We start from the raw sequence: 24,607 nt of genomic DNA on the forward strand, positions 1-24,607 counted from the left end.
GTGTTTTTAAAAAGTATTTTTATCAATTTTACATTTTGTTCTCTGCATATAATTTTTCCACAGCTATAATACCTTTCATTTCCTGTCTCTGAATCCACTGTATTTCTTCCATAACTTTTTAAAGATGCGAGTAGTGGAACTGAACACATTGTTCTAAAGCCTTGTTTACCATTGATTTATACAATAGTATAATTGTAATACTAGTAATACTGTAATACTGGTGTTTTCTTCTATTCTATTCTGTTCTATTCTCTATGTATCCTAACATTTTGTTGAGCATTATGACATACTGAACAAAGGTTTTCTTAAGCTGTCTGCATTGATGCTCAACTCATTTTTCTGAGTGGCTTCAGTAAAATTATAATATCTTAATTGACACGAGTAGTTCAGATTATTCATTCTGATGTGCATTATTAGCTTTTGCCAACATTGAATTTCACCTGCCATTATGATGCCCATTCATCTAGTTTTGTAAGGTACATCTGAAGTCCTTTAGGGCTTCTCTAATATTGTCTAATCTAAAAGCAATGCAGATTTTGCCACCACCAATCCTAGAAAAAAACTTTGCAGTACCCCATTGTGTTACCCTTTTGCCATTTTGAAAATGGATCGTTTTATTCCCACTCTTTATTTTCTATCTTATAGCAAGATTCTAAGCCAACCCCAGGGCTCTGTAGTTTCCATAATAATACCTGTGACAGACTTTCTGAAAATTCAAATAAAAGTTGTCAACTCCTTCTCCTTTATTCACTATTTTGTTGGCATGCTCAAAGAATTCTAATAGATTAGAGAAGCACAATTTTCTTTTAGCAAACCATAGTCACTTGTGTCTGTCATATCACGTGCTTCTAAGTTGTTGGCTTTTTTTGTTTGTTTTAATTCTCTGTCGTGTTAGCGTTTCAACCGATTGACTTGCTTTACCAAAGTAAAGCTTACAGGTTTGTAAATCACAGAGCAGCCCTTTTTTTAAAAGACAGATATAACATTTGCTATCATTCAGTCTAGTAGCTGCTTTTCACAAGATTGTATGTTTTTGTTAGCAGCTCAGCCGCTTTTCGAGCCCACCCAGCAGAACTCTCTGGTGTAGCCTTGTGGTCCTGATGTCCAGTTCCTCTTTCATTTATCAGTTTGTTCCAGGTTCTCTTTTGATACCTCTGGCTCTGACAGCAGCTCACTTTTATTATCAGAAAGAGTAGCCTCTTTTGTGGTGAAGACGAATGTAAATCATTTAGCTTCTCAGCAGTGTCCTTATTCTCTTTAATTGCTCCCATTATTCCCTAATAGCAGGACTCCTGTGGAGTCACTGAGTCTTTTAATCTATGGATGTATAGGTTGTAAAGCACTCAGATGCTGTAATAATGAGAACTACACAAATGCCAATACAGAAACAAATAACTTATTTGGGATCTCTCAGGATAAATGTTGCTATATAAATGTAAGAATGTATTATCAACATAGTAACTGCTTGATGTAGAATCATTTTCTTCAGTCTTTACTTCATCATCCCATCCCATCCCATCATCCCATCCGTCTCACAGATTTGAGAACCTGGTCAGCCTTTTCATAGAGTAGGAAGCTATTCCTCTCATGAGAGAGAACTTTATTTTTCTTTTATACTAATTTAGCACCCACCAGCCTTGCACATTTTGCTCTTTGTCCCACTACTCTTTATAGCTGTTTACTTGTGTTTGCTCAAAGTTTCTAGCCAGTGAACCTTTCATTTACTTGTGTAATATGCCAAAATGGCTCTTCAGGTCTTAAAATGAACAATAAGACGACAGGCATATGTGCTCCATTTGGATTTCATCTAGCAAAAATAATACTAGTATTGTGCACTGTCCTGTAATAAAAGGATTTATTTTAATTTATGTCCCCCATCTCTTGGGCATATTCTGTTGTACAATGTAATCGATGTCAAACAAGTGAGAAAGAGAGACAACCAGTCATCAATCACAACAGTAAACCAAGCTTGAACTGTGAATTTTATTTTAAAATACAGTTTTCCTATTATGGCTAATGAAAAGCTAATCATCTTTAAACACTTGACAAGTTACCATTTAAAATGTAGTTATAATAATAAAAGTCACAGTGTAAAAACAACACCATCTTACTCAACAGAGCTGCTCCTTGTGTATAGTCAAAATCATATCTATTTACTTTTGTGACAAAATGAATTGTAACTGTTTTTACACTTTGTTAGCACCAGGAAGTCAATAAAGCTAATGGATTCTACTCTGATTCACTTTTAAGCAACAGAATTGCTAATTAATTGCAGTTGCAGGACCAAATTCTGCTCTCAGTTACACCTGTACATTCCTATTGATGAGAACAGGGCTGCACAGGTGAAACTGAGGGAAGAATTCAAAACCAGTGGGATTGCATAGGTATAATTAAGGACAGAATTTAGCTTGCAGCATTTTATGGCTGGTGGCAGTGCACAAGCCAGAAAGAACACAGCTTGACTTTCAGAACCAGCTCTGTGTTTTCAGGGCTGGTAATTAGCAAAAACATCATCATACTGTAAACTGAGCAAATTTAATCTGGAGGCCATTGAGATACAATAAACATGGAGCCCCTTGGTGCCGCTTTAGAGAGTCACTTTTTGGAGTGAAACTGCACTTTAAACAAAAAAAGCCAACTATTTCCTGCTGTACTATTTTGTTCCAAACATTTACTTTTTGATCCAAGCAAAGAGCTCTGCAGTATCTTGAGACGTTGTAAAACAATACACCTGTAAAACATCATGTAAGTATTATTATTGTTTCTTTACTCATATAAATATTATACATGGCACTTTACAGCTAAATAAAGACAAAGATCTTGCTTTGAAGATGGCACTGATTTTTTTTTTTTTAAAAAGAACCATTCAACAGTTTAAAATTCATTTTCACAATATTTAGGAGCCACCACAACTTTATAGTTTGTAATATGTATATGTTTGGCACAGCATACTGTGGTAAACATCTCCTCCTCCTTATTTGGGATGCTAGATTCCCAAGCAGGTGTCTTCATGCATGCCATAAGAAGAAGCATGAGAGTTTGCTAAAAGTTGGAAAACTTAGCATAACACACACCATTTTAATTGTCATCTCTGGAGAAGATTCCTTAAACTTAATTTATTCCATATGCTTATGGGAATGCCTAGTGCTCCTAACACTCTCCATTCATTGAGTTTGAGGCCAGAAGGGACCATGATGATTATCTAATCTGACCTGCTGCATAACACAGCCCATAAAATTACAAAAAGTAGTTCTTGCATCAAGTCCATAAATGCTTCTTGAGCTAGGACATAGCTTTTAAAAAGAAATCCAATCTTGATTTAAAGACTTCCCGTGTTAGAAGAATCCACCACATCTCTAGGTAAATTGTTGCAGGTTAATTATGCTCACTGTAAAATGTGTGCCCTAGTTTGAATTTGTTTAGCTTCTGCTTCCAGCTACTAGACCTTGCTATACCTTTGTCTGCTAGGACCTTCTATTATTGGAAATCTCCTTATGTAGATACTTATTGACAACGAGCAGTCAATGGAAAACGGCATCACTTATATGATACGCTGATTTTACATAATTTCAACAAACTCAAAAATCAAGATGTAAAATCTAGTACCCAGAGACACCATGTGGATTCATGACTCTCACTGGAGGATTTTGCCTCTATTAGCCAATGAAGAGATCACAGGATATCTAATATGGATCATTGATTACACTAAGACATATATTTAAAACTTGACAGGTATAATATAAAGAAGTCCACATGTACTCTGCAGGAAGCATGGATCTGAATTTTGCAATCAGATTTCTTGGTGTCTACAAGATTCCAAAACGGAATTCGTTAGCAACCTGGAAAATGCATACACTCTCTTTTCTCTAAGTTAAACATGCAGGATATAAGAGGAAAAAGCGGAGAATTTTAAATCAGAAATGTTGATCATGCAGATGATCCCTAAACTGTTTGAAGCTTTCATTTTTTAACAGAAGTTGTCTGTTTTGCATATTGAGCTTGACCTGGGGAGGTTTTCAGTTGGCTTGGATCCAACCAATAATGATAATCACAGTAATCCAGTAATCCATTATGGAAAATTACTAGAAATTGAGTGCTGCTGCTTCTATAACACACAGAGATCTAGCTAGTACTTTGAGTAATGCATATTTTTGAAGAAAAGGTAAAATTTACCTTAGTGTCATACAACTTTCATTTATTTAGTCCAAATTTGTCTTAATTATGTAAAATCTTTAAAATTATTGTAATAGATTCCGCAACCTCTGGTCCTTTGTTAAAAGTCAAATTAGAAAGCACCTTTGCATAATATCCAGGCAATTTACACATTGACAGAACTATTGTTCAATCCCACCACATTCAGAAAGCAGGAAGTTAAATAGCTTATACCAGCGTAAATTGCAATCTGAAACTCAGTGTGTTCCACACAAAGTGAATTTCCATAATCAACAACTTCCGGTCAATGCTTTCTAGCAAAGCTGACAATGCAGCATGGCTTAGTAAGTCAGAGGTATATACAAGAGGCTGCCTTGTCCCAGGGGAAAAGTTGAGAGTTTCATTGATTTCATTTTTTGGTTGAATTCAGTTATATTTTTCCCCAAGATCACTGTCCATGATGCTAATATCACAATAACATTATTTCCCTGCCAACACCAGTACACACACTAAAAATATCCGACGAAGTGGGTTTCTGCCCACGAAAGCTTATGCCCAAATAAATTAAAAATGTAGTGCATTAGAAATTCAGCATATGCTAACATCTGAGATACCAGTTTTCCCTGTGCTTGGAATATAGAGTAACTATATTTTATATATAAAATAACCATATATATAAAAAGCAGCTTTTTAATACAAGCACTGTAGAATACTCTTTTAATATATATATAAAATACACATTCTTCTTTTGTGCAGAGAGGATTTGAGAAAGGGAATACTTCCCATTTGCTTCGGGCACAATTGATTGTGTATATTGATTCAGGGCAAGATAGCAAATGACCCCATTTGCTTGTAAAGGGTGAACTCAGGTCACCCTCTGCAATGACCTTTGTGCTAGAATGTTTCCACCAGGGATGTTATGGAGCAATCTATGCAGCAGTTCCTCCGATGCTACTGCAGCCCATCCACTACTGATAGTGCTGTGTGCAGCTGCTACAACTTCCTCACGGGAGGGTTTTGGCAGTGGAATGGCATAGTTATTAACCCGGCGACCATGTCCCCAATCACAGACAGAGTAAGGAGTCTCCCTGCCCCTCACTGTGTGGATTATCTGCACGATTACTGCAGGGAAGGAGCACAAAGGTAGCAAACCTGAGTATCACTGAACATTGTGTTCTGCTATGCTTTATAAAACAATGACAACTGTTTTTCATTATTGCTGAAATGTCTTGTGTGCTTCACGTGTCAAGCAATGTTCAGGTTAAGCTGATGAATGAACAAACAAAAAAGAACAATGGCATGGGAATGTTCTGCATCATATGAGAAAAACCCAAAGACCATCACTGTCACATACTATATTAGAATGTTTTCTTTGGAGACTGTCCATGGTCAGTTAAATTAATCCCTAGAGACAAGTTCTATTCCCCTCTCTGCTATTGACTCACTGTGATCATGGACATGTCACTGACCCTCTATGTGTATCTGTATCTATGTGTATATGTAAAATGGGAACATAATGCTTACCCCTCTACTAAAGTGCTAAGAGGTCTACAGATGACAAGCACAACACACAGGAAGCACAAAGTGGTGTACTCATTTACATTAATGTTTTCTACTTTTTGTTCATTAAGAGAGATGAACTTGAAATGTCACTTTTAGCCTGCTCTAAGTATAACTGCATGCATTTTGTGTTATTCAGCAAGTATTTAGGGATCTGCAAATATCCATTCATACAGGTAGTCCTCTTGAACTCAAAAAGGATTGTTCCCTTGAATAATGATTTCCAGGATGAGACCCCTGTATTGTAATTTTGCAATAAAGAGCTGATTCTCAAGCCATGTGCTTGTCTTTCTAAGGAGAGAAAAGCAATGGCTATTCTCTTTGTCTCTAATGATGCCCCTTTCTTTTCCTGCAGTGAGTTCTTCAATCTGTGCTAATGAAAAGTGACCAAGGACAACCAGATTGTATGTGTCATGTCACTTCTCTTTTATGTCCCATTTTGTTCCCTGTAATGCTACACAATGGTGACTAAGCATAAGTTAATTAAATAGCACATTTGAAATCAAGTGCTAAAATGCATAGTCTCTTTCTGGACAAACGCACATTTTTAGATCTGGCTGCAGTTTAATTTTATATGCATTCAATACCCTTTATCTACATTGTATGAAATAGGAAGTGTGAAACTTGGCAAATTTGAACATTTATTTTAAAAACTGTATACACTGCCATAGTGTCTGCAAGAAACTCCCATGTTAAAATCCTGTCAAGTGCTCTTACGTGGCCATAAAAAACCCAAAAACAAAACTTGGGTATCTTCTAAATGATTCATTTTTTTCCCCTCTAGGATGTAATTGGAAAAGTGCTGCAGTATATTGGAGCATATGGTGAGCTTAGCAACGCAGAGCAAGTCGTGGCTCTGATTGACAAGGAAATGTGTATCAACTGTGGCAAATGCTACATGACCTGTAATGATTCTGGCTACCAGGTAAGAACACAACTGTAATTAGCACAAAGATACGATGACTTATCTTTCTGTAGCTGAGACAGAAAGAATCCACCTTCTGTTAACGAGCATGTGGCAAAAACAGCTGTATATAACATATTGGATTTTTAACATCAGCATGCTTTCAAGCTGTACTGAGAGAACCTTGACTGATCCATTTGTAGGAATTGTCCAAGCACCAGTCAGTGTGGGCTTTTTTGGTTGCAACATCTCTTGGAGTCTCTTTGAGTCCCTCAGAAGTTATCTCTATGACATCTCCGCATTCAGGAGTTTCTTGTTTTGCTTTGTTTTGGTTTTTTGTTTTTGATGGGAAGGAAATAAAGGAGGACCCAGTATGGACTGCTGCAAATTCCATTCTTCAAAGGTCTTCAAGTAACTAAGGAAGGGGGGGCAGGATTCGCCCCTCTCAAAGCGACATGGCAGTGGTAAGAAAGAAAATATGGTCACTGCCAGATAGCTGTTTAAAAATCTAAACTTGAATCAGCCCTGATTTAGGAAAGGTTCCATTTCTATGTGAATATACATTCCAAAATGATAGATTAACTTCCACAGGAATTAGAGAAGGCCCAGTAGGTGTATAGGCCCAGAAATCATTGCACCCAGCATATGTTTTGAGCTGGGAGAACTGTACAAAGCAAATGATATATTCCTTGAATTCTACCATGTACAGTAACATATATTTCTGTGAAATTCACTGTTAATTCTGTGAAATACTCCTTGCTCTACAATTGCACATCTGTAGGATTTTGAGGAACTTACTCATCTGATAGGAAGATAGTAGAACCAGGCTCTGCCATTTTAGGTGACCTGTTCTCTCAAAATAGGATCCACTAGAATCCCTGTGAAAGTCAATATTCCTTTCAGCATTAATTTTCGTGGCTTCTACCCACCGAGTATAGGAGGCTGTATTTTAACTATGCAACAATTTTATAGTCGCTTATAGTTTATTTTGAATTTAGTATGTTTGGTTGTAAAACTGATTTTTTTAACTGAATATAGTAAGAGAAATAAACCTGTCTTTGTACACTCACTTACCACAACAATTAATCTGGGGCAAAGCCAGGCACTTTAAAAAAAACTGATCAGAGAAAATTAATGTTTAATCTAAGCCCAGACTGTTCTATGGCAGTAGCCTAATTTTTCTAACAATGATGCTCAGCGTTCCTCCAGGCCAACCAGCCTGCAGGGCCTTCTCCCCTTAGTTGTCTTCACTTATTGGATCATAAATCACAAAGCTCTCACCACATTCCTCTGCTCCACTGCAGGGTCAAGCTCTATAGAGCACAGTTGCTTGGTTCAAATCTCCTTTCAGTTCACCAAACCATGTGATAGTAATGAGAGAGTCACTGTAAAGTCCTGAGAGCTAAGCTTTCGCCCAACTCAAGTGCAACTACCCTAAGCTCTTTTATTAGCAAACATTATCCCAATAGGAAATTATTTAAATGTTGTAAATGCAAATGAAGTTTCAAAATTCAAATTCAAAAAGTCATTTTTGTCATTTTCAATCAAAAATTAATTTGGTAAATAAAGCAATTAAACCATGATAATTCCTTTACGCACTCCATGTAAGGACATTACAGGTCCTCTGGGTCCTGACACAAACAGAAAAACATGGACACATACTGGACAACAAATCCCAGATTACTAAACACACACAGGGCCGCTCTTGTTTTCCTCTTACACAGCTATCACTGGCAGCATGTCCATTGGCAGCTGGCAGTTTGCAGGCTGGAGAGGTGTGAGTTTTCACTCAGTTGGCGCAGGCAGATCAGACTGCAAGTCTGGTAAAGGTTAGCCTGTATTTTGCCAGCTATCTTCAGCACCTGCAGTCACCAAGCATGCAGTTTTTAAAGTTCATTTAGATAGCAGAGATTTCTGGAAAATGAATCACTCACAGGAAACAGTCTGGCTAACCTCATGGAGGCATTTCTCCCCAAAAAAGGGGTTAATGCATAGAAAGCAAAAAACCAAGCAGCAAACAATATTGATAGGATTCTGTGGGACACAGAGGACAAGAAAGACCCACAATAACTGTACCTTTGTTACAAAAAATTATTACTGGTGATATCCTTATAAAAAATTTCTACAATAGTCTACAGTAACAGTATAAAATACTAGACCTTACAATGGCAAGTGTTTGCAGATTTTACTGTAGAACAGTGACTCTTCACCTTTCCAGACTACTGTAATCCTTTTGGGAGTCTGATTTGTTCTGTGCGCCCCAAGTTTCACCTCATTTAAAATCTACTTGCTTACAAAATCAGACATAAAAATACAAAAGTGTCACAGCACCCTACTACTGAAACACTGCTTTCTTTTTCATTTTTACCATATAATTATAAAATAAATCCACTGGAATATAAATATTGTATTTACATTTCAGTGTATACTATATAGAGCAGTATAAACAAGTCATTATCTGGAAGAAATTTTAGGCTACGGCTACATTGACGGTGGCAAAGTCGCTGCCATCAGATCGATTGCTCTGGATCAACTGAGTGGTCAGTGAAGTCCTGTTCAGTCGATCCAGAAATCAGCGTACCAAGACCACCTTCACAAGTGGCATAGCGCTGCGTCGATGGGAACGCGGTTCCCGTCAGAGCAGTGCAGTGAAGACGGCGCACAGAAGAAGAGCAGAAAAGTCGATGGGAGTTACGCAAGTTTTTTGCATAGCTTGCATAATTCCTGTCGACTGCCGCTGAATTCCGGAGGTAAGTGTAGACAGGGTCTTAGTTTGTACTACTTTGTTAGTGCTTTTTATGTAGCCTGTTGTTAAACTGGAAGACCTCTGTGTAGCCCTGGTTGAGAACCCTTGCTGTAGAAAGTACCATATTTATAGTAATGGTAGATATCCCAAACAATCTTCCATGGGCTAACCTGGAAGAATTAGTTTAAAACACCTGCCGAAACTACAGGTTCCATGGGCCAAATTAATACAAAATATAAAGACCTTTCTACACAACAGATAGCTGTGGCTAAGTGATTGTGGTAGAAATCAGTGGTAGAATACCACCAAACCCACAATGCTGCAAGAGCACAGGTGAGCAATGCATAGAAGAAGGCACTCTCTATGACTGATTTAAGGTAGAGACCTGGGTCAGATCCTCAGCTGAAGTAAGATTTCCCACCTAAGGGGAGGAAGCAGCCCTTAGAGAGGTAAGAGTTGATTTCACATCTGATGCAACTTGCTTTGATATAACTTTTAAAAAAACCCAGCAGTAGCAACAACAACAAAAAAGAGGAAGAAAGCATCCTCCCTCCCCCCCCAAGTTTTTCTTGATGTGAAAAATGTTTTTTCCAATCTCTTACTTGCAAAGGGATCAAACATTAAAAAAACCTCCCCAACTCATCTTCTGCTGAGTGCAGATGTTTGTGTTTCCAACATTTCTAGCTTGTTGGACACACCCATATTTTAGTCTCTGCAGAGACTAGAGAATCACTTTGTATGACTACAGCAAAAAGGGGGTAATTAATGTGAAGTTGAGCACAAAGGAATCAGAAAGTTCTGAATCAGTCATTGCCGCCTCATCGTAAACTATCCCCTTCAAGGAATGCATTGACATTAGAGATAGAGGAACCAGGCCTGCTAAAATAACAGGCAAAAACCTTATTTGTCTCTCAAACCAGGCCAGAACTTGGAGGTTCAGATTGGTTCAGTTAATACTTTGCAAGGGTGTGCATAGGAATTTAAATTTGACCCCTTTTGACCCCACATCCAGGGGAGGAGCACGCTCTTCCTTCCCGCTCCTCCCTCCCGCCCCGGCCCCCGCAGGACCCACCCCAGCCTTGGCAGGAGCTCACTCGCCACTCCGCTTCCCCCTTCAGCCCCAGGGCCGGAGATGGAGTGACCAGATAGCAAGTGAGAAAAATCGGGATGGGGGTGAGGGGTAATGGGTGCCAATATAAGAAAAAGCACAGACTATCAGAGCTGTCCCTATAAAATTGGGACATCTGGTCACCCTATCCAGAGGAGTTCTGTGCCCCCAGTAATTATTGAGAGGGGGGTGATGCCCCTGCTTATCGTCCCCCCTTGTACACACTCCGGATAACTTGGATAGTGACGTGTCAGCCTGCTGCTACTAGTATTCATGAGCCTTTTTACTAGTGGACCACCAAAATAAACATTAGGAAACCTCAACTCTCTTATGTTTTGGAGTGTCAGAGCTTGGGAAGGCCCAGAGAAGGCCATATTAAAAACAGGCAGCACTGCTGCTGGAGCAGAACTCCTAATCACACCGCCTGTGATTTCGGAAGGAAACAAATACTCTCTTTCCTGCCAAACACTCCTGCAAGTGGTTGAGGAGAAGCTCGCCAAGTTCCCAATCCTGCAAAGGCCTGCACACGTTTCACTTTACACAGTGACAGTAATCTCATTGAAGTCAATGTACCTACTCCCAGGGCACGAAGGTAAGTGCCTGTTTAAGTCTTATGCCCCATAAGTCTCCTTCAATTAATGCCTTTACAGTAGATGAGGAAAAAGCTTCCACACAACAAAGTAGCCACATCAGGAGAACCCCAATTATCATACATCAAAAGATCTTACCATTCAAGCATTGCAAGAGAAGAAGGAAAGTTGTAAGGGAAACCTTAACCTGGAATTCCCTGAACTGTCCATTTTAGCTCTCCGCCTGTACAAAGCTTCCTGCTCTGGAAATCTTTTCTACATAATTGTGTTTGTTTGTATTTCTATTAAAATAGCATTTTAACCTAGAAGACAAATATTAGGGCTGGCAAGTAAACAACAATTCTGTTTCACAAAAGATTTTGAGGTTTCAGATGTTGGGGTTTTCTTTCTGTATCAGGACCAAAACAAGACCTTACACAAAGCAAGATAGAGCTAGACTCAGTAGCTGCAGCAGTTAGTCCCTGCTGTGCCTGATTCAGAGTGATCTGAGATGAAAAATTCTGCTCTTGCCCTCTCTTATTTTGGCCAGAAATGGCATTCCTGATGAAATTTCATTGAAATCAGAATTTTCCACAAAACATTTTGATTTAACGAAGCAGTATTTTCCAACAGAAAACATCCCATCAGAAAATTTCCAACCAACTCCAATAAATATATGTTAAAATGACATTTTATTATGTTGCTGTTCACTGTAGTGATTGGGGTATTGTAATGCAGTGGTGGTTGAAACACTCTGGGGAGAAAGTTTTTTTTCTTTCTTTCTATAAACAGTATTATTCTCTCCAAACTTTGCTTCAAATATACTACTCACGTGATCCCCAGAGGTTACTATTTGTGAGCTTTATGGAGGAATGAAGTTTTTTTTAAGGACAAATTTATACAAGGAGCGGATGTGGGTCTGATTCAATGGCTCTGGCCATTGATGTGGATTTGAATTGAATGCACTTTTGTGCATTGTGTTATTTCTAGCATGGTTTTTTATACCACTTCTTTGTAGATAAACAAATTTAGCACCTGATCCTGCAATTCTAAAACTCCCACTAATTTACATAGCCAACATTTTTGTTTGTTTCTTTTCACTCCACAAAGTTTGTTCCTTAAACATGAAAGAGTATGAAGTTGGCTGATTTTGTTTTTTAAACTGGTATTTTACAGGTGACTTATTGAGACTACAATTATGACTTCATATTAAAAATATTTTCACACTAATTATTAATGAGGGCACAGTCCTTGAAAACTTCAGAGACTAAGCAGTCCAGTCTGCTCCGACCCCAGATAGCTTTCCCTTTTAGCTTTCTAAGGCTTGCAAATAAAATGATTTACATGTGACAAAGCATATGCCATTCATCACTAGTTTTTATTAAATTAGATTGTTTGCACCTTTCAGATAATAAAAGTCAAAAGAACACATGATGGTGTTTGTAGTCGGCCTCATGTAGAGTCCAATTGATCTGAATATCTCTTCTGTACCAATAAACCTGGTGAATTGCTGTGTTCTGAAAGATTTTCCTCCCATGAAGGAAATGGAAATGTCTCAATGGAAGTTTAAACCATGTGGGCCATATTCATCCATGGTGGAACTCAATTTATAATGTAGGGCTTTCATCAGGGAGTAATTTGGCCCTATAGTTCTAATTTTAAAGTTTTTTTTTTTAATTTTAAAGTTTTTAATGTTTTTTTTTCCTGGCATTTAAACTGTTGCTGTAACTACAGTGCAGTATCATACAAATACATCCTGAAGTACAGTACTGTAGTACAGAAAATGCAGATACTAAAACGGAGCTATTTTTGACCTTTTCATAAGTGACATCAATACTATTTATTTCTCTTTTGCAGGCTATACAGTTTGATCCAGAAACCCACCTGCCCACTATTACGGATAGTTGTACAGGCTGCAATCTGTGTCTCAGTGTCTGCCCTATTATTGACTGCATCAAAATGGTTTCCAGGACAACGCCTTATGAACCAAAGAGAGGCCTGCCCTTAGCTGTGAACCCAATGTGTTGAGACAATCAGTCCATCAGTTAATATGAACTTTACAGTTCTTTGATGCTATAGATTTGCTTTCCAATTAGTACTTTAAAATTTAACTATTAATATACATAATGTTGATAGCCCTTATAAAAATGGCTGTGTTTTTCCACTGATTATGTTAAGGTAACCTATTTTCTTGGACTTCAGAAAAGCAGCAGTTAATTTGTCAGTTGTCCACTGTCAGTTGTCCATTATGTGAAGCACAACCTTTTCTTTTGCATTTGATGCCCCCGTTTCCAAATTGCTGTATATGATGTTTAATCTTTACAGAGTTTCTATTTCTAAACATAATTAAGTGAGCATTTTAACTAACTATAATTCAACATATAAGCAAATTGTTTCCAAAGAGACTTTTGTAATTAAACATCACATTTAATTTTTATTTGAATTTGTAATTAACTACATACTATGCAACCAAAGCAATGTTGGATGCTATTTTTCTATGAAAAGAAGTGAAAGGAGCTTTAAAATAGCATTTCCAAACTAGATTAATCACTTTCTATTGCTACAGAGTACGGTATCATATTCCCTTAGTGCTTCCTCAATTCAACTTCACATTAGACTCTTTTAAAAATACATTTTCTAACCATTGACCTATATTGCGTTGTTCACATTTGTGACTTGTATTGGTGTCTAGATTATTTTTCCTCTAGTGAACAATCACAGCACCTTTCTTAAAATGGTTTAAATTTATTACAAAATCCAGGTGTTACTTCGTTTCTGGTTATTAGCACCTTTGTTCCGGCGTGGATATACACTAAATAAATAACTTTTTAATTGTGCCAATTAATGCTTCAGCAACTATAGTTCAAAGGTCTCATCACTTGAGAATGGACTGTTACCTCTCTCACTATGGCTATTTCTACACTATGAGTTAGGGGTATGATTTCCAGCTCGAGTACACACATTCATGCTACCTTCCATCAAGCAAGCATGAGCTGTGCCTCCACTCTCTGTACTATGGTGGCTATTTTTATACTCAGGCTAGCTTGATGAGAGCTAGTCAAGCACGTGTAGGTGAGCTGGGAATCCCACCCCTAGCTCACAGCATAGATGTAGCTTCTATGGTAAATGTACTGGGTTATTTTCCCTCAGTTACCCATGTCTGAATATAAAGCCATCACTTTCATAATAATAAATGATGTATCTGTTCAGTTAAGTATGTGATCAGGAAAATTCGTAACCTTTGATTATACACATTTCAGTATTTTCTGTTCTTCGATTTATAAATGTATGCCTAATTATAAATAAATAGCATTAAGCAGATTGGTTTTATATATATATATATTCATTTCCCAAACAGATTTTCTTGCATTTTAAGTTTGCTGTCAGATGGTCTTTTGTGATCTCTAAAATTCCCTTCAAAATGTCTGAGTTACTTTACATACACAACTCTCATTAACTGTTTAGGGTGCCAAGTTAGATGCTCCTCACCCCTCTCAAAAATCTCTCTTTCCTCCTTTATCCTCATCCTTCTTTTCCATCCTCTGGCTCCTCCTCTTCCTCCACCCACACACACACATTTTGCCTGTCTAGCTCTTTTTAATTTACCCTGTATCTCCTCTACTCCAGCACTATCTTTTTGACAGCTCACTCTTACTTGATTTGACCCTTTGGCAGGTATGGGTTTTAGTGACTCAACGAAAAGCTTTCTCTCGCGCCTTCCTGTCTCTTTTCACTATTTGCACATTGAGATGGTAACAAATGTTTGTGTTGCTTAGCAAATATTTACATGTAATTATGTTGGAGACTTTGGGCCTCTATATCCCATAATATCATCTTATCCATACCTCAGCTGAAGAAATTACACCATGAGAACAAACTTCATCTGTTGGGATCATAATAGGAGGAGATAGGTCTTGAGATTCTATACATAAATCCTCTGAATTTTCTTCAGTCAAGAAGCTGGTTGACGAGTGTGTGCTTGCATAAGGGATGGCTAAAAATGGTATTCAAAACCTCTGCAACTACCATCTTATGATCATGGTTAGGAGATGTCTGAAATGATGGACATGTTGTTCCAGGCTATATTGAGGCTATTTTCATTCTGTAACTTCTCTCAGGGATATCAGAAGGCACACAGACCTGCTTGGGGTGCTACACTTTCTCACTGTACAGTGCAACATACTAATACATCCATTTCTTTGCCATACTTGACTTCGCTACTCTACTGGAGACTGTCACATTTGGTAAATATGGCACTATAAGAGACCAGCTAAAAGTATCATAACATGTATATAAGCAGATGGCATACTAGCAAAAATTTAATCATATATGTATCAGACAAAATCCAAGCTTTTGCTACAATACAGCATTAGGCAGGATAGGCCAGCTGATACACCTCTGCGCTTGAACAGCTATCAAGTAAACTTTGGGAGGTAACACCCATACATCATGAAGAAATGATGTATCTAACACAATCAAAACTACAATTGGTTTACTGGGGAGGGTAAGAAAGGTCTTCCAGTTGAGTGGTTTTTTTCCCCCCGCTTGTTATATCAACAATCTTAGGTAATATAGTTCCAAATGCATTAATTAATTAATAAATACATTCTAACTTTGACAGTCAATGGCAAATCAGGTAGGGCCCCTAAGTTACAAGAATCCATAGAGAGGGCAACACAGGGAGCTCCTAAGTTTCTTGCTGATTGGCCTTTGGGATAAGGAAAAATATATGAACTGGCAGCTAGTTTAGCAAAGTCATGCCAAAGGACAAAGTCCTTCAACTTACAGGCCTTTTCATGTTTTAGGGTATCATTGGCCTTGTTAAATGAACTAGGGAAACAAAAAAAAAAAAAGACTCCAACTCACATTGCAAGTGTTGTAGCCAGGCCTATGAATTTTCAACAATGTTAGGTGTAAATTGCGCTCTTATAGTGCAATGATTTATTTGCATGTTTAAGGAAATATGTATGAGTCAGATTCTTGACTAACACCAAGATAAGGAGTCCCTTTGACTATCCTGATAAAATACTGTAAACCATATCTGACAAATTAAATTACAAATCTTATCCCTGTCTGCTGTACTAACACATTCTTATTCACATCATATTCCTGAACAGGGAGAGAGCTCCAAGTTCAATATATGTATTGCAGTCAAAGAAATCTGTAGAATAGCTGCCAAATCTGTCTGTGTGAATCCCAATGCACTCATGTAGGTTCATTGGCACTATATGGGAGTTTGCTTTTTTTATTCACTAAGATGAGCTAATACAATATTTTCAAGATATAGGATTGACAAAAAAACGGCTTTCTGAAGAATTAAATGGCATTTAGAGAGGAAAAAGGTCTTCATGTGTTTAAATTAAATATTGGTTTGATCTGCCAACAAAATTAAAAACAGACTTTTATGCATAGAGATCATGACTGACATATTTTGATTATGATGAGGCTAATGTGCATGTACTGTGCAGCCGTAATGACTTATCAGAGGAAGTCTTGTTGATGTCCCTTTTCATCCATAACACTGTGTAGAAGGGGAACAAAAACAGCATGCCCTTTTTTGGAATCACTGCACTACACCATCTATTCCAGCACGTAAGCCTGGTTACAGAATGTAACAGGGATTGGGCTCGGTCACCAGTTCTTCGACCAGTCAAGGGTCTGCCAGAATGAAATCATTTCTGCTCTAAGTAGCTGGTTCCAGAGCAGTCTTTAGCCTCCTCTTATGTGTGGTGCCTGTCTGTGCACCCAATGGGCTTCTATGGCAGCTGGGGCTTGCCAGATTGAGCCTCATACCAGCCACACACCACTTTTCCCATCCTTACCTCCCCGTGGGTGCAGCAAAAGATCTGGCCTAACGCAGCCCAAGATTATGCTTATAGAGTGCCACGGGACATGTAAATATAGCTAATTAGAATGACAAACTACTCTGTATGTTACATCTTTCTGCTTCTTTTTTATGTACTGTAACATGGGGGCTGGACATTTTGTTAATATTTTATGTTTTCAACATAGTTCCCCATACAAAATAGTCTTTATAGATAAAATATTTATTTTATTGGCAGCAGTTTTACTTTGCCATGCTGCTGTACTTCTTTGATGAACTGTGGAAGATATGTTTTCATCGGCAACATCTGGCAACCTGGCACCCACTCTAGGCAGCTGGATTGGTAACTTTAGAGTTGCTTCTGGGTCTTTCATATAATTAGTCTGCTTATAGGCCATCTGGGTTGCTTTGTCTTCACTGTTACCATTTTCTCTTTTTTCTGAAGAAAGTGTGTACTGTACATTTAAGTCCTTTGAAAAAACAATTAATCCATCCTCTGGTTTGTATGCAAGTTCTCTTACAAATGTCCATGCTGTCTTTGCCTGATAATATAGCAACACCATTTTGAGTCCTCATTCTGCTGTGCTAACTTTTTTTGTGACACTGGAGTAAAATTTACAGTTTTTGCAGTGCAATGAAGTTGCAGTTTTTCCTCAGCAAGTGAAAGCAGATTACTTTCTTGGGAATAAGGTCCCTAAACAAAATAAAAATGATGAATACAAAGGATTCTAGTTTAAGCAAAATAAAGGTATGGTGACAAAATACAGCCTTCTCTTCATTGTAAAGTTTTCATTGTAAAGGATTCTATGTACCCTCGCTGGGCAATAGCAATTAAAAAACTTTAGATTTACCCCTGGATTTCAAGAGGAGATCCCCTTTCCATTCTAGCATCGGTGCTGGAATTAAATGTGCTGGCTTGAAGTGGTTTCCATCATACACAAGATTTACAGTTTGGTTCAATGGCTCTCAGCACCCCCACTATACAAATTGGTCCAGCATCCCTGCAATAGCAGTTGGAAAAGCTAATTTCTCCATTTATGGAAGATCTCTCAAAAACATTAACAAACCCTTGACTTCATTGGGGTTTTGTGTGTCACTATGGAAGTAAAAAGCAACTCTAGCAAATTCAGCACAGCACAGCAAGCTCCAGCATCAGGTAGACACAGAGATAGCGTAAGAGCTTCTTCCAGCTCAACCCCATGGTTGGGGGGCAAAGGACCATAGGTGTGGTTCCCCTGCCTTGTGGCTGCTATAATGGTCCCTTAGGGCCATAAAAAGCTGGGTTAAGTTAGAACTGCCCTTTGGCTGTTCTACTTATGCCAGGGGATTAGACTGGCACAGTGCAACACCAACAAATAGTGGATTAAAGTCACCAATGTGCCATACCCCACTTGTGAGGTACTATGTAAAACACAATCGCAGCCTGGAACTGGGTCCAGAACAAATGTAATTTCATGCTTTTCAAATGCATGTTCATTAAAAACAGCAGCAGCAATTGATTTGTAATACGTTTAAACAAAGTATGTTTGTTTTCAACGGCATTAAAGCTTGAAATTGTTCAACCTAGTCCTCAGAATTCCTCCTTCAAACCTGAGAGATCTATTGTTACATTTCACTCTAGAAATAAGCAGTCCATGAAAAATTTCTCCTTTGGATGACCCACACATGTAATTGCCTATGAGATTTATACATGAACAACTAGAACTCATCAGCAGCCTAAAGGAACATTTTTGTCACCCTTCTATTCTTGAGACTAGTTGTAATCACAGCTTTTACTTGCACTTACTGGAGACAGGTTTGGGCCTGGTAACTGAAGACATAATATCCAATCGCTGAAAGTTAATGTTTCACAGGAAATGAGCTGACATTATTATGCAAATTAGATGGCCTGAAGATAAAATCATCCACTTTGATTATGAGGGTGCTAGGTGCAGAATTTTATACATCTGATTTCTGTGATTGGAGTCAACATATGCAGTTTCTCATAAAAGGGATGTAATATTCTCTTTTGTTTTATGAAAATTTAGACTGATTTGGAGTTTGACAAATCTTATTATAGCTGAAGAAGGAGGAAGTGCCAAGGATGTAACTGATCTTCCATTTTGGTCTAACGTTGCATCGTGAGCAGAAGGCTCAGTGCTGCAAGATGCTGACTGTCCTCAAATTCCATTTACTTCCTTCCTAAGCACCGCACAGGATCAAGAAATGAAAAGAGAAGTAGAAATCACTATTTTTCCTTAATGCATCTCTGGATCTCAAGCAATAATTAAGAGCCCCCCCCCCCCCCCCCCACACACACACACACACACACACACACACACACACACACGCTACTGAAGAAGCAGAGGGTTTTCTTTTTATGGCTGAAGATGCCAAGTGAAAAGGGTTTTCTGAAAACACATTTTATTCCAGTTTTTATCATAAAATATGGTACTTCCATTTTTTAGCATTTGGGAGTTTTTTAAATAATTGGGTCTACTACCTTGCCTTTCCAAAATATAAGTGAACAAGAAAATAAAGTCTTACCTTTGTTAATGTGAGACACCTTATAAGGTTTTAAGTTCAATTATTTCTTAATAAATAGTTCAGCTACCTTTCCAGTGATTTGACATGTGCCTATGATAATTGCAGTATTTTTCTATTCTAGCATATTTTCTGATTTACCTTCACATTCAAAAGAGTCTTTTTTTTCTTCCCTTTTTTTTAAGAGCCCCTCTCTCTATGCTCCAGATTCTTTCCGAAGATTGTGCACAGGTAAACCTCTTTCATGAGGTTTACGATGTACAAACATATATTCCATTTTATACTACTGGTCTATTTATTGGATTAGCTAGAGGATTTGATGTGCAATCTTAAGATGATATTGAAAACACATAGCACTTCTATTGTAGCTAAGGAAATCAGCTTTAGCATTAGAGAGACCTTGTATCAGGCATTATGTATAGACCTTTAGCTTTTTATCATGACTGTTCTTTGTTGCTATGGCAACAGAATTAACCATTTCATTAATATAATAGAATAAAAAACCTTCATTCATTTTTACATTCCTGGATAATCTACATTCAGATTTCAAAACACTTGGTGCATTTGTGTCCCTTCTCTCTTTACCCCCAAATATTTCTCAGTGCTTCAAAAGGTTGTGGATATTTTTAAAAGAAAAAAGAAAAAAAAGCTATATATTTTATAATTAAATTTACCTTGGTTTCATTGGCTGGCTTCTGTTAAGTGTCCCCTGAGTAGGGAAACAGACTTCAGCACCAGCAACCTCTGAAAGCAGGAAAACAGTCATTTAACCTCATAAAAAAACAACAATTGCATATATTAATGAAAATCACTTGTTTCTGATCAGCTTTTGCGTTAAGACTGGCAAGATGTGTTCTACTGTAAATGCTAAATGGTGCCCTCATCAATGTGAGTTACCCAAAATGTTGCTAAACCATCATTTTAAAAGCAGGCACAATGATACACACTATTAATGTGCTCCTACTTCTGCCCACAGTTTGTGATGGTGAATGAGAGCAAATTTCCTATTGCAAGAAAACGTTAATTTAAAAAAGGTGCACCTGTGAACAGAAAGCCACTGCTGCACTATACAATGTGGGGAGTCATTGCATGTTTACATTTATCCTCTCTACTCAAGAAGTTCCATTTATACTGGTACATTTTTGGGGCGGAATCCTTAGTTCTGATGGATATGTGCACAGCGCAGCTCAGGTGCAAAAGTGACCTCATTCTCTCCTTTGCCGTACCCCACTCCTGGAACATCCCTGAGCTTGTCTGGGCCTCCAGTGTAAATTTGAGCAACTTAAAGGCTGCTCTAAAGAAAGCAGACACCCAGTGCAGTGCAGGATCTGAGCCATTATTTTGTTGTCCTTCCAAAAACCTCTTTCAATGCAAGATTCATAGGAAGAATTTAATTTGAAATTTATCATTATTGCCAAGGTCATGCCCATAACCATGACAACTGTGTTAGAGTTTATTTTTGCTAATCTAGTGCTAAGTTAGTAATATGAAACTGAAGTTTTACTGGAAACAGCAGATGTGTAAACTGATTTTTGAAAAATGAGTTAACTAACTTCAAAGGCTAAATCCTTTCATTCAAAGTTTAAAAGTAATAGCACGCGAGCATATTGGCTGCTATGGAACTGTTCATTCATTTGCGTTTGAGAGAATGTATAAATTATATAATCTACAAGTGCTCGTGGAATCTAGATAATTCACATATTCTGGCATTGCCACTGGAATTACATTTTAACTGATTCCGCCCAAAACACTGGGTTATGTAAGACATGTCCAGAAACTCAGTAGGAGAATGTGCATAATAATGAAGCTGGCAGGGTGAAGGATGCATTGCAACCAGTGGCACAAGAACCTTAACACAAATGCTCAGAATGATAGAAAAAGCACCAGCGCCAAATTTTCTCACTGCCTTATGTTGGTCAATGTACAGTGACGGCATCCTTCCAGCCACTTAGTAACAGAGGACTTATTTGCATCTAATATTGCAAAATGCTGTTTTCTGGCCTTTTGAAATAGTAAACTGAGTACGTCCCAGTCTGGCAATGGTAGGCTTGTGAATTCAGGGACAGAGTCATTGGCAATATGACAATTTACACCAACAGAAGATCTGCTCTGTAGCGATGAATAAAGAACTCAGAATCGCTAACTGTGATCTACACTTAAATGTTACTTTTACACATAGTGTTGTAATCACTCTACATGGTGACACATCTAGTCTTTTCTATCTTTTGTTACAGCTATTGAACTACTAAGCATTGTTAAAAAATTTAAAATTAACTGGTAATCATCCACTTTAGACACATTCAATGAATAAGGGCAAGTCATTTTTATTTGGGGGGGGGAGGGAGGGAAATGATTGTGTTGAAACTCTCCTGGTCTGAATGTGATGAAAAATAATTGTATTTGAAAGAAGGGTTTAAAAATTCATAGTATTTCATAAGAGCGGTGCACCAGTTAAAAGGACAGGACTGATGAGGGAGAAAGCTTGTGTACTAAGTAATGCAGCTGCCACTGACCTCAGTTTGTGGGCCTCTGGAAGTCTCAACTTCTCAGCCACCTTTTGCCATTCTGGAAAATGGAGGTACAATACTTGCTTACCTGCCTCACAGGAACATTCTGATGGTTGATTAATGTGCATACAGCACTTCGAATATGTAATGAGCGATGTAAGTATAAATATGATTTTATTTCACCTTTTGTTGCAAATCTTTTGTACTTACTTCTTGCGTAATACCGATGACTTCTAAACTTAATTCATTTAATAAAAGGATGTGTAAGAATGATGTCATAGTTGTATTTTAATGTTTGATAACTAACTATATGAAAGAAAGCTTTTCCTATTAGTTCTGGCATGTTGCTTCCGAATGCCTTGGTAGCAATTAATTATTATTTTTCTTACTTTGCATTGAGATAGTACCTAAATATCCCAGTTAAGGACTGAGCCTGCCTTGTGCTAGGCACTTCACAAACAATGCAAAGCCAGTCTCTGAGCTCTTGAGTAACTGAGGTCTTGAATTTGATGCTTGTGTGTGAGGCTCTTTAAAAGAACTAAGTAAATCATATTTCCCATTAAAAAATAGTAAAAATCAATGTTAAAGTAGCATCATCAAAGACCATGGGACTGCTCAGGTGAGTAAGGATTTGCAGAATCGGGCCCCAAATTTGCATTTGTTGACAAATTCTATCATTATGCCAGGAAATGATATTCTTGGAGTTGCTTCCCTTTCCTGCACAAGAGGGCAGCGTTTCACTAAATCCAAAGAGCGTGGAGCTTGGGAAGAACTTTTGTCAATTTTCAGTAAGGCTACCACATGCAATATCTTACTAATTGTTTGGATTTTCTAATTGTTTCAGTCACAAGTAATTTAATGCATGAAGTAAGATATTGCCTAGCTTATAGCTATTAACTAATTGTCTAAAGAAAGTGTGTATCCCTAATGTGTCAGGAATTCCAACACTTGTTAACTATTTTGCTGTCAGTCCTAAGATTTGAGTGGTACACTGCAGTCCAAATGTTTATATTACTGCTGACATTTTATCACCAATGTTACATAAATATTTGAATACCTTATTCCACTGTGGTCTACAGCAGTCTTTTTGTAATGAATGAAAAGTGTAACCTTCAGGTTATGATAGCATACATGCTGTTGAGTCTCTAAATGTGAAAAGATGTGTTTCTATATTCAGATGTCTGGCTTTATCCTGGTTATCTATAATATGGATGAGGCCTTACAATTATACTATACTACAATATCAGTGATACTGTAACATTCCTTATTTAGTACTCAAAATTTACCAGCCATTAGCACACATTGGTATCAGAGATATAGTAGTTATTATTTCCTATTCCAGCTTTCTAGTGGCCAACACTGTATATTGGGAAAAAATAATTTATAGAGGAATAATTAAAATTTCAAATATTATTCAGTTAACAAAATAAAATTGGTTACCTACTAAACAAGGGGGAAAAAACTGTTACTGTTTTTACATATGCACTCCAGCCAGATTGACTGCAACTATAGATAAAGTGACTATATTTTAGAATTTCAGCAGGAAATGAATCAGGTCCTTATCACTTAAACTGGGGTTGAACATTTCTGAAAGGAATCTTAAGCAAACAAACAGGCTTACATGTATCTATCTGTAATACATTCCTTATAGAGTTACATATTTCATACCAATCCTAGATGCTTGTTAACTAAAGTCCAATGTCAAATCCTCCTTTTAAAAGAAGTTAATTGAGCATCTCCTAATACATCTGTCCACAGCAAATAACATAGACCTTTCCCTATTAGTCTTCAAGCCAGGTTGTGAAGGAGAACCAGTGTCAATAGTACTGATGGATGTTCTCCTGTGATCCATGGATAAAAAAGACAAAAATCTGTACTTATACTCCTAAAATGAGCCACCGCAGTCACCATGGAAAATCATTGGATATTGCTGTCCTTCTGAAGAGACGTGGCAGGGAGTGAGGGAATCTGTGAAATGGGCTGAATACCTTCTAGAGGATCACACCCATAGGATGGAAATGAACCCATTTTGCCCCAAGAGCCTTCATTTATGGAGTATTTTAGGAACCAGTGCTCTCTCAAGTCCTATTCAATATTTACATGCTGCCACTGATTTAAATTGTTTCTCTCTATGGTTTCAAATAGCACCAACATGGAAAAGATACTCAACATTGTTAATTATTTATGCACATGTGAACACTGCCATTATCCATCTATCCCACTGTGTGCATAGATCAACAAATACATGAAGACGTGTAGCCTGAAATTAACTCCAAATAAAATAGGGTTTATTGTTTGCAGCAAAAGGGAATTTCTTTCAAGACCTTTCTGCCATTACAATATCTTCACTAGTAAATAATGTCCTCATGGGACATCTTTTGAAGTCCTCACAGTCTGCACCCTAGGGATTCTCTAGACTTCTCACTGACATTGGAGTCTCACATATCATTGGTTACAACATACACACTCTACCTTATGTGACCAACTAGTAAATTACACTCTAGGTTGTCTGGATGGCCTCTGCTATGCATACATTCATTACCTCCAGGCTAGATTATTGCAGTGCAAAATACTTTGGCTTGAAAACAACCACTCTAAATACATTGCAATTGGTTCAGAATGCAGCAGAACGGACAGCATATCGATTTAGCAACATGGATCTCGGAGAGAGCACATCCTTGTTGACTGTGGGGGAAAGTTTTAAGAACTTAGAT

At 37.7% G+C, this 24,607-nt stretch overlaps 1 protein-coding gene across 6 annotated transcripts in view; it reads left to right on the forward strand.

Annotated features, from left to right (window-relative positions):
• The window catches only part of DPYD (dihydropyrimidine dehydrogenase), a 490,220-nt gene extending 475,866 nt beyond the window's left edge, over positions 1-14,354 (forward strand). For all 6 annotated transcript variants that reach the window (XM_067538400.1, XM_067538402.1, XM_067538403.1 and 3 more), the window contains 2 exons: positions 6,497-6,637; positions 12,897-14,354. In XM_067538400.1, coding sequence (XP_067394501.1) covers positions 6,497-6,637; positions 12,897-13,067 — 312 coding nt within the window. In that variant the 3' untranslated portion in view covers positions 13,068-14,354. The remainder of the gene's footprint in view (positions 1-6,496; positions 6,638-12,896) is intronic.
• Positions 14,355-24,607: the final 10,253 nt, after the last annotated feature.

The sequence above is a fragment of the Emydura macquarii genome, unplaced genomic scaffold (genome assembly GCF_026122565.2).
Source record: "Emydura macquarii macquarii isolate MOO-44397 ecotype Brisbane River unplaced genomic scaffold, CSIRO-AGI_Emac_v2 contig_480, whole genome shotgun sequence".
Lineage (NCBI taxonomy): Eukaryota > Metazoa > Chordata > Testudines > Chelidae > Emydura > Emydura macquarii.